Consider the following 15192-nt stretch of genomic DNA (forward strand, 5'->3'; position numbering starts at 1 on the left):
CCATGACTGTTGAATTAAATAATACTCATAAATGTACAAAAGAATAATGATAATACGTCTACTCCTTGTCAGATTCGGCCAAGACCTTCTTCAAATTGGATAATTCTGGGTTCTTGGTGACTCTCAAAGTCTCATCAGAAGAAAACTTCTTAAAAGTGAAATAGGTACCAGAAGCCAAAGCCAAACCCATGGCAATGAACAATGGAGTCAATTCAACTGGGATACCTAGACCGGAACCCTTTTTCTGCAGCCAAAGTTAGTCAAAAACTCCCACAATAGTTACCAAATATCATAATACATACAGCTTGGTTCAATAGTAGTTGTGCTGGTCTCATTTTGGAGGGCTAGAATAGTTCGATTAGCTTGATCAGAGTACTGATAGCTTGATCTTTTGTATATTGAGCTTCCGATATATTTCAACTTCACTAGGCGAGCGTCACCAAATACGTGAAACTTTTCTGAGCTGTGATTGGCTCAGAGGGCATCGCGAGGTCAGACTAACAATATACACAGTTTACTAGACCATAGCTTCGGTTACAACCTCATAGACTAGCCAGCTTACTGCTGTGGATGGTACCACTTTAAAAAGGTTCGCCGTTAGTCCTTTGTAGTAGCCTGCTAGACCCTCGGTCTTGCCTATAGTTACGAGAGCGTCTGTAACGCTTGAATAATGAAATCCAAGCTCGTTACCACCCATTGCAAGCACTTGGAACCTTCTCCTTAGGAGATCGAAAGGATATGTAATAGTTTGTGCGACTCCGCCACTTATGGCCCCCATACACAACAAGTAAAAGTTCGATAGGTCGTTTTGTGGGGTCCATTCTTTCAACTGTTCATAGACGGCAAAGTTCAATGCTACGTACGGAACCACACCAAGACTTGTGGGCCACACACCACGATACAAACCTTTGATGTTGCCTTCTTCGCGGTAAATTCGACTTAAGAGTTCCCAAACTCCAGGCGGTTTAATCGACGAAGCCTTTGACTTGTGTAGTTTCTGTAAACTTGCAGTCTGGATCGAAAGTCTTGTCCTTACAAGATCCAATGGGTAAGTTGCAACAACACTGGCCCCTCCACATAGGGCACCGCCGAATAAACGTTGCCAGTTGTTCAATTGTTGTCCCTGTGCACCATCTACATGGAATAAATGCTTCTTACAAGCTTCATAGACCACGAATTGTACAGCGCTGTAGGGAAATATCCTAATACAATTGAGTCCATTACCTCTAAACAGTCCCTTTAAACCTTCCTCGCGGTATACTTGTCCAATGGCACTGAACAAACCCTGATTATAGGCAGTGGTAGAGTTCTGCACTTGTAGCAGAATTTTGACTCTTTCAAACGGTGAAACTACTGTTCTAGATACCGCACCAGCGATCCCACCGGCCCAAAAAGCCACGTTCGAGTCTCGAGACATCTACAGGGCCATGAGTGCTGCAATTGATCTCAGATCAGTATTCAAGCTCTTGTATATCAAAAGCAGGCATCTTTGATAAAGAAAAAAAATTATGAGAGCTAAGGGATTCGAACCCTTGCATCCGAAGATATCAGAGATTTTGGTCGAAACAACCTAAATCTGACGCCTTAAACCACTCGGCCAAACTCCCATACAATTTGATATCATGTTAAAGTGCCGTGAAAGTATTGTTCGGCGGTACAAAGCAGACCTATCTTTTTAAATCTGTTGTAGAGCGGAATGAAGCATTGACATCTCCTCTTGTTTTTTTGAGAGAGCATTGAGCATTGAGGTAGGCAGCTGAAATGGAATTGAAGTAATTTCTATGTTCCTGGGCCAGCTTTTCGCGTAGCTCCCGATCAGTACAAGTAGACCTGACTGAAGCATCTACAAATGAATCATTATATCATTTACTACAAAAATAGTTTACCCAAAATAAAGACATCCTAGGTATTCAAATGGCTGACATTAGTGGTACTGATAGAGGCAGGATCTGAGCTCGATCTATTAAGATCTCAAGAGAGCTGATTTGCTGCCCTACATCTTTGCGATAAGGCATATCAAAGCGAACTCGAATCCTCGAGAAAATCATGGCACCTCGATGTCTATTCTTGATTATTGCATTTTATTGCAACTTTGAGATCCTAATGGGCGAGACATAGATTGTGAGGGCCCATTACACCTGACCTGTTTTGCACTTTCACTTTCAGTGACGCAGGTAAAGTGGGAGTAGTTATAAGTTGCAGCCACCACGTCAACAGTCATCCCTGCTTGGACACATCTCGATGCGAATCCTGCTGTATCGGCATTTGCTCCGTTTGGTAATAGGTTACCGTCATATAATGCCCAAGATAAACATAGATCTTTCCATGGGACATGGCATATTGCTCTGGGTCCTTTTCGGTTGTTAGATATCCAATGCCGCATGTTACTGAAAACTATGTTTCCCTTTTTCAAAGTCCACCTGGAGATACGATTGATAGAGCTAGCGCGTGCAACTCTCTCGTTTCGAGCCCTGATTTGATTGTCGATGTATGTGTCAAACAATTCTTTTGAAGTATATGTCTTTCCGTCATTTGGTGTGAGAAGTTCGTAATCAAAACCTGTGAATGGATCTATACAAGTCAATCGCCCATCATCCTCAGTACAATGATGTTCGAAATCATACAACTCGTTGGCTTTGAGTAGTCCATTGAGCGCGGCAAATATAAATAATATGCATGTTGCTGAAACTCGCATTGACAACCACTGTAAGATTTCTTCTTTGTTGTCCAGCGACTAGAAAACTTACATGGACGAAGATGCAAAAGACAATCGAAGATTAGGAATGAAAAAACTCTTATCACTAAGCAATGCATGAACTCAACTATGTGTAATCGTGCGGCTGAGCACAGTGAGCAAGATATGTGGTTCTGTGATTCATTTCAAAAATCAAGACTAAGAACAGATACCTACTTTATATTAGACAGAAGTTTAAAATGCAGTTTAAAATTGTTGAGCTTGCTCTAAAGCCGAATGATCGTTATTACTGTTTTTGAACTGGGCACAGTTAGAAGTCTAGCTCTTTCGTATGCAAGCGGTCTCGCAAGTCGCTTGAATCATCGTAAGAGTCTGCTATAGCTAACATCAAGACGTCGTACAAATGAGCGAGGTGTCCTCTACATTTACTGCCAATAATAACTATTTTGATATAAGTGATGATGATGATGTGCTAACATTAGTACACGACTTGTTATGATCCATTCTGGTAACCTCACTTCCTAGTTAAACCTCTTTACAAATCTCGAAAAGACAGACCGACAGAGTTATTGTTTGAGATAATAGACCCTCAGAAATTGCAGCTTTACCTGTGTACGCCTAACCTTTTTTGGGTCATGACCTGGGCGTAAGATGCGGCGATGCTCTCAGAGTTGGCTATGCTAAGAGTTCGGGGTATGGTGGCATGATTAACTGCATGTGAGTTACCTGCTGAAAGTCTAACTCAACGTAGCTAGTAGAGTATTAGTTATGGATCACCCGTGTGTCTCGGTTTGAGTGTATCGTCCTTCCCAAGAATATCAATCAAGCATCAATGGAACAGTTTCCTAACATAATTAGAGATAAAAGCTATGAGTAATAAAACGGACGTCTCAATCATTCGAATCTCACATGGCTGACAGTTTCGAACAAACCTGATGGGTACAATTCTCCGAGAGTTTATGGTCCTATCCCGCTAGGTACTTGAAAACCCACTACTTATCATATTCTACTGCTTTTTCTCATAATCGTTCCTTCTTGACAGTTTGCCAACCAAATGACAACTTACCTTGTTTACCGGCTTCAATAATGACATTAATGACGCTTGTTTCCTGGGCTATCAATGATGCTTGCAGTGATTTCTTGAAGGCATTCTCTAATTCCTGTAAAGTATGCACAATATATCCAACTGCGCCCAAACCCTGGCCTACTAGATCGTACCTGCAATCTTGACTCAGAGCCGTTGATGGAAGACTTCCTTCTACTTTTTGCCCAACCCCATGGTAAATCCCACTGTTATTCATCACGATAATAACAAGTCCCAGCCGGTTTCTGACGGCGGTTTCAATTTCCATCGCGGAGAATCCAAAGGCTGAATCACCCTGTAGCAGGACAATGCTCTTATCAGGTCTGGCGATCTTGGCTGCTATGGCATATCCTAAACCTATGCCCATAGTCGCATTGGTCCCTGCATCGAGCCTGTGTTTTGGATAGTCGGTTGGGAAGGAAATTCGAGCCTGGTCCATTGTATTGGCTCCCTCCGACACTATGATGGTTCTTGAATCATCAATGAACGTCCTCAAGCACTGATAAACCTTGTTATAATTGAGTCTACCGTGGTGCACAATTTGTTCCTTCTTCGCTAGCTTCTCATGGTTGAGTTTAATTGCGCTTCTAAGTTCCCTTGAAAGCCCTTGATAGGCCCAACGTTCAAGCTTCAATTTCTCAATTAAAGACTTAACAGTGAGGCCGATGTCACCACACAATGAATAACCAACTCCCCTTTGATTATTTTGTCCCAAAGATTCAGGATCGCAATCCACTTGAATGAAAATCGTGTTTGCGTCCCATTTCGGTGGAGCTCCAAAATGTAAGATCCAGTTCAGTCTCGCTCCCAGAACCAAAACAATCTCTGCCTCTTTCAGTGCCTTTGATCTTGCAGAAGACGCGTTAAGTGGATGTGAATCTGGTACGACGCCCTTAGCCATCGGAGTACTTAAGAAGGGCAAATTGTAATCATTGATAAGTTTACGCACTTCGTTTGAAGCATTCACTGCTCCTTTGCCAATCACAACCAGAATTCTCTTGTTCTGGTCACTTGATAGAAGTTTCACTACTCTTTGAAGTGACTCAGTATCGGGCATATATTGTATCCTCGAGATTGATTGGACAGGATAGGGCGATCTCTCTATCGACTCACTGATGAGACTACCCGGGAAGTCAATATACGTAACCCCAGGCGTGCCTGTCGTGGTAAGCCTCATGGCGTTATAAGTCACCAATTCGATGACGTCAGGGTCTGTGGTTAATTTACCAGTGAATTTCAAATGATCACTAAGCAAACTAACCTGGTCCAGTTCTTGAAATCCACCCTTATGAAGATCCTCGCTACTACCGGCAATCACGATTAGCGGCCATCTATTACTCATCGAATTGTAAATCCCCGCCAACGCATGTATCAACCCCGGACCACCAACCACTAAAAGCACACCTGGTTTCCCTGTCAGATAGCCATATGCAGATGCTGCATAGGATGCAGATTGTTCGTTCCTGCAAGCTATAAACTTGATACCTTTTCCAATCATGGTATCTGCTAACTCCACAATTGGAATACCAACAATACCAAAAACAGTGTCCACACCATACTGCTGTAGAAGTTGAGTGAAGTACTCTGGAATAGGAAGCGTCATCTCGAGCGTTTACTTCTAAACAGTTACGGAGTTGTCTTAAATAATTCCCCTGATCTGAAAAATCCATCGAAAGTAAAAATAATGTGACGTTATTTGAAAGATCCTCTATTCACAAGTAGTATAATCGAATACGAATATCAGAGGTTAATATTCCCTGATGCACTTCTATGGAAGGGAATGGCGTCTCTGATGTTATGATTGCCGTATAGGTAAGAGACAAACCGTTCCAGTCCTAAACCAAAACCGCCATGAGAAACAGTACCTTCTTTCCTTAAAGAAAGATACCAGTCAAGTTCTCCCGATCTATTCATGTTTCTTCTCTCCACCTCATCAAATATCAATTGGTAACTATCTTCTCTTATACTTCCTCCAACAACCTCGCCCATGTCCGGGAAAAGTAGATCAAAGCAAGCAACCGTTTCTCTTCCAGCTGGAGAATCTGTGTTTAGCTTCATGTAAAATGCCTTGCAGTCCCTAGGGTAATCGGTGACAAAGACTGGAGAGTTGAAGTACTTATCCGCTAGCCATTTTTCATGCTCAGTCTGTAGAGATTCTCCCCAAATTGGTTCGTACTTTGGAAAAGGCTCCTTCTTATGCTTTTCGATCAGGATTTCGATGGCGTCTGTATAAGTAATGTTAGCCCATGGTTTGGGGCTTAGAAGTAAGTTCCATCTTTCTATTATTTCTTCTTTCGAAAGAGAATCTCTGAAATCAACTTGTGGAATGAGTTCGTCAATTCGGTCATAACACGACTTAACAACTCTTCTCAACATCGACTCAACGAAGGTTGTAAGTTTGTGAACATCATCGATGAAGCACATCTCGAGTTCCAGCATCCAGAATTCGCTTAGATGACGGTTTGTATCACTTTTCTCTGCTCTAAAGCATGGAATCAACGAGTAGCATCGTGATAATGCCAATGCCATGATTTCCAAGTGCAATTGTGCCGAGACAGTGAGGAAAGTGGGTTTTCCAAAGTATCCATCACCGCTTGTGCTTGCCACTTTGAACAATTCTCCGGCACCTTCGCAATCACTGGAGGTCAGGATTGGAGGAGCAACTTTAATGAACTGATCAGATTCAAGTGTTTCTGATATAGCATGCTCGATAGCAGATCTAAACCGTAGAAGAGAGCCCAAATACGTGGTTCTATGTTTCAAAGTGGGTAGTGACCGTAGAAATGGTATCGAGTGAGCTTTCTTCTGCAGAGGATATGAATTGGACACATCCCCCGTGACTGATAACGTGTTCAAAGGATCAGCGATCTTCAATTCAAAAGGTTGTTCCCTTTGCGGTGTGTTATTCCAAAGAGCTCCTGTAACCGACACACTTTGACCTGTCTTTAAACTCTTTAAAAACTCTGTCTCCTCCAATTGAGTAATTGGCACGACGACTTTCAAAGCGTTAAGGCAACTACCATCCTGCAAATCGATAAACCCAACCTTTTTCAACAATCTGACTGATTTAACCCACCCATTAATCTGATCAACTGTTTGCGGAGGGTTGGAAATCTGCTTGTACAGCGACTTTATCGTTGTTGGAAGCAGTCCTTGCGTAGTAGAATAACCACGGAGAGCAGTCTTAAAGATCGACATTCTCACTCTCACTAGTCTCTGTTCTCAATCTTGATCATTTTTCATCCGGAAGCGCTTAAAAAATCAAATAAATCAAATAACATCCAACGCTTCAGTCTTGGCAGGTTTCTTCTTAACCTTGGCGATTTTACACCTCAATTTCATCAGATCGTCTTCTTGGAAATCACTCATTGTCAGTTTTTGAGAACAACCACTTTGTGGACAATCTCTTGAGGGATAACCATGTAGATAATTTTCAATACCCAGACGATCAAATACATGATTACACTTCTTCGAAATCATTGGTGTCTCGAATGGTTTATAAGTGATAGGACAATGCAGTTCGATTTTCCCACCTTCAATGTACAAGTCATCGTTTTGTTCATCTGGGATCATCGCGGTGGGATCGTTCCAAATATACTTGAGTGCACTCAGTAACACATCTTCCCTTGAAAGTCGAGTCTCTTTCGACACCGACTGTTCCTCTTGAAATAGTGCTGCAAGTCGTGGAGCCATTAGTTCACCACTGGCGTACTGGTACCAAGTTAGTGGGTCAACAGGATCGCACTGCTCACACAAACTTCTAAAACTATCCTTTGCATTCGCCAAGCGAGCCGTAAGGTTGATCGAGCTTGCTTGGAGGGTGCAGAGGTTCTGATAATTCTTGATTAGCGTGTTCATTTGATCTTCGATAGTATCACCTGGATCTGCAAGTAGACTTTGCAAAGTCTCAAACAATTGACGTCTAGTATCATTATAAGAGTCCGAAATATCTTTGACGCTCAACTCATGAAGTCTTTGCCTCGTACGTGGATGAACTGGCAGTGACTGCGGTATTTCCGACATTGATCAGTTTACATTCCAAAGGTGCTACTATTACTATACAATAAGCGATGCGCTTGAAAAGTTACTAGTTATCACAACAAGACAAACATGCAGCAAGAGATCAGCGAACTAATCGTACTACAGATCATATATACGCTACTAGTACTCAAGAATCAGACCCATAATGTGGCAGTGATCAATGCTAAAGTCTCGCTAGTTAAATTGACAAATGAGATACAAAACAATGTGCTGGTGAATCAAATGGTTGATCATGGAGAGACTAAACTAGATATCAATGACATATTGATGATAGTAAAAAGAGTCTTTCCTAACCAACGAATCTCACTAGTAGATGGACAACTAAGTTTCCATAACTTACAGCTAAAAGAATTACAGAACGGAATACATGAACGATACGACAAGTTCTGTCAAGAACAACAAGTTGCAATCGCTAAGCTCGAAGATGAAATAATCAATCCAAGGAAGAAACCCCGCACACAAACGAACGTTGATCCAAAACGTGAGAAACTTCTACAACTATACCGAGATACAGTACTAAACAAACTACAAGCCAAGAGTGGAGGAACCAAGAAGGATCTACAATGGCTATACGAAACACTAGTAAGTGAAGGGAACATCGAAAAGATAGTGAAAGAAATCATCGAGATCGACAGAATAAAGAACGATACCCCTAGTAGTGTCCACGATCTACAACTGGTACTCCAACGAAGTATATGCGATGGGATAATGAGTAGCATGAGTGGTACTGATACCTGGTTTGCCGCGAGACAACTTCAAATCGATTTTGAAGATACAGTACAATTCATGAGAAGAGCACTAGAGTAGATTTAAATAAAAGAAAATATTAAAATTGGGGCACATCAAATAACACACAGACACACAGATATATAAATCTACCCATATTCAGTTTTTTTATTTTCTGATTCATCAGAAAATCAATTGCAAAAGAGAACAGACACACACAATTGTTCCCTCCTAAACGATTTCTTCAAAACCAACAATAAAATAAAATTAATAAAGGGCACACACGCACACGCACATTAACATCATTGACTCGCACTTAAAAAGAATAAAACCGGTTGCACACACACTCTTTTATAAGCAAATCTAAACGGGATTCACAAAGATTAGAATCTTTGCAAACCACGTTGTCTTGCTTGCCATTTTCTGTAAATGATGGTAGAAAGAATGGCAATACAAGCTAGACCGACCAAAACGAAGACCAAAATAACACCACCTGGTAACATTGCAGCGATTTAATATTGTAGTGTAGTAATTCAAAGGTTCCCAACAAGGTAAAAAAGTACAAGTAAAAAGATTGAGAGAGAGTGTAATTCGATTACAACAGTTTATATAGAAATTTGCATACGAATGTGAGATAGTTTGATAGGTGTTGTGTGTAAGCGAACAAGAGAGGTAGAGAGAGGAATAGCCGGGACGCAGCGTTTAATGCGGTAATTAATAAATAACAACACAGGCGGACGTTTCCCGACGTGGCCGACTACACTGTGAAGAGTGGTTGCGGTCTTTTTCCAGTTGCATGGTGGGAAAAAAGGAGGAAAAAAAAATTTCCGCGAAAGCCCACGCATCTTTGGACGGTCGTTGAGCCGGGTAGACTGAGAAAGCCTCTTGGCACCTTGGCAACTTGGTGACTCGTTCTTTCAACTTGTGGCTAACGATGTCTCGATGTCTCGTTTAGGGAGGAAGGGGTGGAATTTATCTTTTAGCCGCCGAGCGTTTTATAAGACCGACCATGGGAGGCTGAAGTCTACGTACGGTACGTACGGTACTTTGAGTGAAAGGTGGATTTTTCGAACGTTTTTGTTCAAAATGATAGGGGTTTGGCCTAATCGATGTGTCTAGAAGTACATATCTACGATCATTCCACAGGATAAGCGCTTATCAACGCTGGTCTACTAAGTGATACAGATGTCGTTAGGCCTTTATGCTTTAGAGCACCATTCTCCTAGCGTATACTATAGCAATTTTACTAAGTAGAAAGCTGCAATGGCTAGTGGCTCGAAATCTTTTACGTCAAGAGTCACGGCCGGGTAACCCACGCTCTTGTTTTGATTTGCCTATTAAGGAATCTCTCGCAAGGTAGGGCCCTATATTCAATACACAAAGGATCCCCATATATATGTAGACCAACAGCTATTCGATTCTCCTCATTCCCGATACTAGTAAACAACAGTTGCAATGTCTACTTTCAGCCGTTGGAGGAAAGTAGAGCTGCTGGATTTAGCAGAAAAATTAAAGTTACCGAATGTCGCCCATAATGTGCGTAAGAACGAGTTGATTCACACTATCGAAGACCATTTGAACGTTTTGAATGAACCATTGGATGTTGAAGTCGATTACCCAGAACTCAAATCTTTTTACGATTCGATAGTCTTGAAACATGAAGAGGAACCAGAAGTGACTGCCGAGGAAGAGGACGAGGAGTCTGTTGAAGAAGATAATAAGAACTATAACAAGTTGGATTTCAGTGAAGAGGATGATGACGATTCTACTTTCAAATTTGGATTTGAAAATTATCTTTCTGATATCGTTGTAAAGGTAAAGGAATTCAACGAGTCCTTACAGGACTCGTTATCCACTATCCAATCCATCGATAAAATTTTCTACCTCATAGAGTTTTACTTTATTATGAGACCGCTTATCGAACATCAGGATGCTGCACTTTCACTAAGTACCCTGATTATCTGGATCTCCTTTTCATTCCTTCTACCTGCTATAATAGCCTACTATATCAATTTTATCAGGTATGACCTAACGACTATTGAGTTTGATCCCATGGTCTTCCATTTGGCCAAGTTTCTCATTAGTTTGGCTATCTTGAATTTGAAACTATCCACCACTGGCGATCGTTGGGATTACGTTAGATTAGGTTTGACATCATGGGTCCACTATTTGGGTCAATTACCACTAATATTTGCACTTGTAGGTGCACTATTGACGCTCTATATTTTTTAAGCTATGTAACATTATTGTTGATCAAGTCCTGTATTTCATCCACCACTTCTTGTACTAGTTCCTCGGCTTCTTGAGTGAGGGAGTCAAGCCACGAACTGGCAGTTGCAGTTGCGGTCGCAGCTTCAGCCGAAGACGTCGGGGTGGGTTCCTCGCTCACGTCTTCATCTTCACTATCACTGTCACTCTCGCTATCGCTATTGCTCTCACTCTCCTCACCTTCAATTTTCTCGTCGTCTTCGTCCTCGTCCTCGTCCTCTTCTTCCTCTGTCTCTCCCGCCCATATCTGGTTGTAACTCGTACCATTACCATACAACGTCTCCAAGTACGCAAAATCATCCTCAAACTCGTCTTGCATAAACTTCTTATAAAACAACGTATCCTGCGTATCACCAAATCGATCGCGCATTGCAACTCCATTCAAATCACATAGCAAGTCAAACAACTCAACGTTCTCGAACGGTTCAACGTAACCACGCTCAAAGAATGGTCCCATCGCAATGAACAAAGATCTCATCTCAGGCGTATGGTTATCGTATCCATGGTTCCCAACGATTTTGTCCTTTTGTTTCTTGGCGAATGCCTGGTTCATAACTGCGTAACCTGGCTCAGGGATTATCCAGATCGGTGCGATTCGTTTGTTCCCAACATCGTTCAATTGGAACCGTTCAGGGAAGTTCCCGTTCAAGTACACCGTAAACTTACTCCCCAAATCGCCCAACTCTTTCAAAGACTTGGTAATCTCCCTGTACAGTTCGTTGGTATCGGAATGATCGCGTGGCGTCACGGCAAGCATTGGGCCTTCTCCGTAGGCATGTTCCACACGTTTCCTTAGCTGTTTATCCAGCAAATCTTCCCACACAACGATGTGCGCCGGATTTTCAATGTTACTCATACCGTGGTCGCTGACGATGATGACGTTGGCGAACTGCGACACGTTACGAGCTTCCAATCCATACACGATTCCCTCAACGTAGCGATCTACTCCGCTCAGCACCTCAGTGAACTCGCGGAAGTTCTTATTCTTCTTATCGGCAATAGGGTACCCATGATGATGCCCAAAGGCGTCCACCTGCGGAACATAACTTAGAACCAACTGCGGACGTTCTTCGAGAGATCCCATGTCTACAAACTCAAGCACACGTTTTAGCTTGGCATCGAGTGACTCCGCAGCATCGAAGTCGTCCTTGTAATAAGGCGTACGCTCTATTGGGACAGAATCTACAGATGAATAGTCGACGTCGCTGCCGGGCCACATGTGGGCAGCAACTTTGAAAGGAAAATCACCCTGGTGGTTGTAAGCAGTTTGCAAGACTTCCCATATGGGAGTACTGGCGTTTGCCCACACACGAGGATCCAACACACCAGGGTGGAATTCTTCCTGTAACTCCTGGTCCCAGAATACGTTCGATACTATACCGTGATCGCGCGGATACTTACCAGTAACGAGTGTCCAGTGATTTGGGAACGTTTGAGAGGGGAAACTGGGGAACATGTAGGGAGAACTTGTGATCTTATCTGTGTAATTCAAAGTGTAAAGCCCGTGCAGGAAGGGAGTAAACCGTTCTGATATGAGTGATGGATGGAACCCATCAAGTGATACCACGACTGTCAGAGGATAAAATGCATGGGAACCGTTCCAGTACTGGTTGTGAGGGTCGAAATTTACACCTTTAGGTGTTTTTCCAGTGGTAGAAATCACTCCGATGACCACTGTAAGTGTAATAGCAGCAAAGAGAACGGTAGCGAGTAATTGCCACAGCCAACGGAAGCTGCGTGGACGCTTGAGAAGCGAATCATCCAGGGAACGACCCTGCGAGTCAAGGTCATAAAGTGGGATCCCCTGGGGTCGCCAGTCACTAGTCCGATGAAGTTTCTGACGCAGCCAGTACCGTGCACGAGTCCACAACGTTACGTTGTGTGGATCATCTAAAAAGTCCTGCGAAAGGACGCTATTATTGTCTAGTTCGCTCATCGGGCGCCTTCATAGAGTTGAAGATAGATGAATTTCTAGCGCGCGCGCGCGTGCGCGCATCTATATTCTACTAAGCTGAGTGTAATGATAAGGATACTAATTCGACCTTGAATTTTTCAACTGAATAATTGCAATATGACTTTAATCAGGACTATGCAAAAGACATACTACATAAAAAATGGAATGCAAATCACCTTCAGTTCTTCCCAGGCCATATGGTCGATCTCGAAATATTCAGCATTACATCATTGCACTCCCCTTAACCTCTATCATCATCATAATCATCATCCTATTTAGCCGCCGAGCTTATCGCAAAAAAGAAAACATTACGCAATTATCACAAGAAGCGACAGGCAAAGCGTAATGGGACAATGATCACTCCTCCCCTAAACATGGCATAACAACTCAAAAACTCAATTCAACAAGCTCAACAAACTCAAAACCTACGCACGGAGTCCGACAGAATCTTGTAGAAGAATCCCCCATTTTGGCCCACTTGTTTCCACCAATGTTTCTTATTCCAGTGGGCGCTGGCTTCGATTGTTTCTTCTGTCCCCGTCGCAAAAGCAACGCGTTTAGGGGCGCTGTGGGCCCCACGGAAAAGAACCGCTGGAGTTTTTAGTTTCGATCTGTCGCACAAGAAACGACGGGTCATTATAAATATACCAGGCGAACGGTGCTGGGAGCTGTATAAACCATTCCGTTATAGAAGGGGCCATACACGTACGCCATGACTAAAGAACACATCACAGAAGGACCGCTCGCTACTGGTGCCGACGATCGTGGAGCCCGTAGGGTTGCCGAGACCGAACTACGTGCCGCCAATACCGCCGACCAACAGAACGGTATGGTCCGCGGTGCAACCCCGGACACTCCATCAATCCCGCTAGTATCGGACATAGTGCCAAACTACAGGCTGGATGGCCATGTAACCATTGTCACCGGAGGTTCCGGTGGTTTGGCTCACACTCTGTCACAGGCATTGGTTGCCCAGGGCTCCCAAGTGGCACTTGTCGACCTGGCGGTCGACAAGTTGGCCACTGTGGAGTCTGAGCTGCGCGAGTTCATTCGTGTTAACAAATTAAAGCCCGTTACAATTTCTACCTGGGCTTGTGATATCAGTGATGCAACTCAGGTCGAAGAGTTGATCTGTGCTATTCCACAGGAACACGATGGTATTCTGCCGGATAAGTTGGTGCACACCGCGGGATACTGTCAGAATATTCCCGCCAAGGACTACCCTGCGGATCGCGCGGAACACCTAGTCAAAGTTAATTTGATGGGGTCCCTTTACATCTGTCAAGCTATGACGCGCCAGCTTCTAAACCACACAAAACGTAGAGAGTCTATCTCCGCTGTGGCCAATTCCGCGGCCGAAGCTCTGCCAAGGTTCCCCAATGCTTCGTTCGTGCTTATCGGGTCCATGTCGGGCCTGATCGTTAATACACCTCAGCCTCAGGTCGCATACAACATGGCCAAGGCAGGTGTGCTGCATTTGGTTCGTTCGCTAGCATGCGAATGGGCCCGCTATGGGATTCGTGTCAATGCTATCTCTCCAGGCTACATCGCTACTCCATTGACAAAGCAAGTCATTAGCGCTTCTCCAGAAGGTGCCGCTTTGCAACAAGAGTGGACGTCACGTGTGCCTATGGGTAGAATGGCAGATCCTAAAGAGTTTGTTGGAGCCATGCTTTACTTGCTGGCTGCTCGTGCTTCGAGTTATACCACTGGTGAGAATCTTGTTGTCGATGGTGGTTACACCAGTTGGTAAACAGTGATCTCTCTATAGTTTGATAATATACATTTATTTTTTCACATAATCCTACATCCTTTTGCATCTCCACCATTCTCTAAAGCATTTCCCAACTCCTGTTGTTCCATCTTCTTCAATAGCATCATTATAGCTGCATCGACGTTGATATTATCCTTTGCGCTTCCTTCGATAAATCCAGCATGCAATTTTCCATCACTGCTTACTATCGTTTTTGCTAATCTTTCACCTTCTTCCTTGGTAACACAGTGACTTTGGCCCGTACGCATATCAATCTTATTTGCCACTACTACTACGGGCAGATTATCTTTACCCAATTGATCCACAAGCTTATCCCAAATCACACTGATCATTTCGAAACTGTTTCTGTTCGTTACGCTATAACATAGCACGATACCCTTCACTCCGATGAGCGATTGCATGTTTAGGAGTGAAAATTCATCCTGACCAGCGGTGTCCAGTATTTCCAAAGTATAATTATGTTTTCTAAACCGTATAATCTTGGTGAACTCATTCTCGATTGTGGGATAGTATGACTCTACGAAGTGTGACTCAACAAATCGTACCGTGAGTGAAGTCTTACCGACATTACGGGCCCCAAGAACGGCCACTTTCCGTTGCAATGAACTTGCTACACTGCTTTCCATCTTGATTCTCGCACCATACAAAAG

At 43.2% G+C, this 15192-nt stretch overlaps 12 protein-coding genes and 1 non-coding gene across 13 annotated transcripts; 3 read left to right on the top strand and 10 right to left on the bottom strand.

Moving 5' to 3' along the window:
• Nucleotides 1-58: 58 nt before the first annotated feature.
• Nucleotides 59-335, bottom strand: MRA1 (Mra1p; the record flags this gene model as incomplete). Its single annotated transcript, XM_003679841.1, has 2 exons — nucleotides 59-244; nucleotides 303-335. The coding sequence occupies 2 exons, from the start codon at nucleotides 333-335 to the stop codon at nucleotides 59-61; spliced, it is 219 nt and encodes a 72-aa protein (XP_003679889.1).
• Nucleotides 336-517: 182 nt separating this feature from the next.
• On the bottom strand, nucleotides 518-1417 carry MRX21 (Mrx21p; the record flags this gene model as incomplete). The annotated part of the gene is made up of 1 exon (XM_003679842.1): nucleotides 518-1417. One exon carries the CDS (start codon nucleotides 1415-1417, stop codon nucleotides 518-520), a length of 900 nt encoding a protein of 299 aa, XP_003679890.1.
• Nucleotides 1418-1509: 92 nt separating this feature from the next.
• On the bottom strand, nucleotides 1510-1607 carry TDEL0Btrna14L. Its single transcript is given in 2 exon segments — nucleotides 1510-1554; nucleotides 1569-1607. It is a non-coding gene; the product is annotated as a tRNA-Leu (tRNA).
• Nucleotides 1608-2071: 464 nt separating this feature from the next.
• TDEL0B05510 (uncharacterized protein) lies at nucleotides 2072-2695 on the bottom strand (the record flags this gene model as incomplete). The annotated part of the gene is made up of 1 exon (XM_003679843.1): nucleotides 2072-2695. One exon carries the CDS (start codon nucleotides 2693-2695, stop codon nucleotides 2072-2074), a length of 624 nt encoding a protein of 207 aa, XP_003679891.1.
• Nucleotides 2696-3714: 1019 nt separating this feature from the next.
• On the bottom strand, nucleotides 3715-5382 carry PXP1 (putative indolepyruvate decarboxylase family protein; the record flags this gene model as incomplete). Its single annotated transcript, XM_003679844.1, has 1 exon — nucleotides 3715-5382. One exon carries the CDS (start codon nucleotides 5380-5382, stop codon nucleotides 3715-3717), a length of 1668 nt encoding a protein of 555 aa, XP_003679892.1.
• Nucleotides 5383-5519: 137 nt separating this feature from the next.
• SLM5 (asparagine--tRNA ligase SLM5) lies at nucleotides 5520-6977 on the bottom strand (the record flags this gene model as incomplete). The annotated part of the gene is made up of 1 exon (XM_003679845.1): nucleotides 5520-6977. One exon carries the CDS (start codon nucleotides 6975-6977, stop codon nucleotides 5520-5522), a length of 1458 nt encoding a protein of 485 aa, XP_003679893.1.
• Nucleotides 6978-7049: 72 nt separating this feature from the next.
• Nucleotides 7050-7802, bottom strand: MMS21 (SUMO ligase MMS21; the record flags this gene model as incomplete). Its single annotated transcript, XM_003679846.1, has 1 exon — nucleotides 7050-7802. The coding sequence occupies one exon, from the start codon at nucleotides 7800-7802 to the stop codon at nucleotides 7050-7052; it is 753 nt and encodes a 250-aa protein (XP_003679894.1).
• Nucleotides 7803-7889: 87 nt separating this feature from the next.
• EAF5 (Eaf5p) lies at nucleotides 7890-8627 on the top strand (the record flags this gene model as incomplete). Its single annotated transcript, XM_003679847.1, has 1 exon — nucleotides 7890-8627. The coding sequence occupies one exon, from the start codon at nucleotides 7890-7892 to the stop codon at nucleotides 8625-8627; it is 738 nt and encodes a 245-aa protein (XP_003679895.1).
• A 302-nt stretch (nucleotides 8628-8929) lies between these two features.
• On the bottom strand, nucleotides 8930-9049 carry TDEL0B05560 (uncharacterized protein; the record flags this gene model as incomplete). The annotated part of the gene is made up of 1 exon (XM_003679848.1): nucleotides 8930-9049. One exon carries the CDS (start codon nucleotides 9047-9049, stop codon nucleotides 8930-8932), a length of 120 nt encoding a protein of 39 aa, XP_003679896.1.
• A 952-nt stretch (nucleotides 9050-10001) lies between these two features.
• Nucleotides 10002-10778, top strand: GTT3 (Gtt3p; the record flags this gene model as incomplete). The annotated part of the gene is made up of 1 exon (XM_003679849.1): nucleotides 10002-10778. The coding sequence occupies one exon, from the start codon at nucleotides 10002-10004 to the stop codon at nucleotides 10776-10778; it is 777 nt and encodes a 258-aa protein (XP_003679897.1).
• A 1-nt stretch (nucleotide 10779) lies between these two features.
• On the bottom strand, nucleotides 10780-12750 carry TDEL0B05580 (alkaline phosphatase family protein; the record flags this gene model as incomplete). The annotated part of the gene is made up of 1 exon (XM_003679850.1): nucleotides 10780-12750. One exon carries the CDS (start codon nucleotides 12748-12750, stop codon nucleotides 10780-10782), a length of 1971 nt encoding a protein of 656 aa, XP_003679898.1.
• A 730-nt stretch (nucleotides 12751-13480) lies between these two features.
• TDEL0B05590 (uncharacterized protein) lies at nucleotides 13481-14521 on the top strand (the record flags this gene model as incomplete). The annotated part of the gene is made up of 1 exon (XM_003679851.1): nucleotides 13481-14521. The coding sequence occupies one exon, from the start codon at nucleotides 13481-13483 to the stop codon at nucleotides 14519-14521; it is 1041 nt and encodes a 346-aa protein (XP_003679899.1).
• A 41-nt stretch (nucleotides 14522-14562) lies between these two features.
• RHB1 (putative GTPase RHB1) lies at nucleotides 14563-15168 on the bottom strand (the record flags this gene model as incomplete). Its single annotated transcript, XM_003679852.1, has 1 exon — nucleotides 14563-15168. One exon carries the CDS (start codon nucleotides 15166-15168, stop codon nucleotides 14563-14565), a length of 606 nt encoding a protein of 201 aa, XP_003679900.1.
• Nucleotides 15169-15192: the final 24 nt, after the last annotated feature.

This window comes from Torulaspora delbrueckii, chromosome 2 (genome assembly GCF_000243375.1).
Source record: "Torulaspora delbrueckii CBS 1146 chromosome 2, complete genome".
Classification (NCBI taxonomy): Eukaryota; Fungi; Ascomycota; class Saccharomycetes; order Saccharomycetales; family Saccharomycetaceae; genus Torulaspora; species Torulaspora delbrueckii.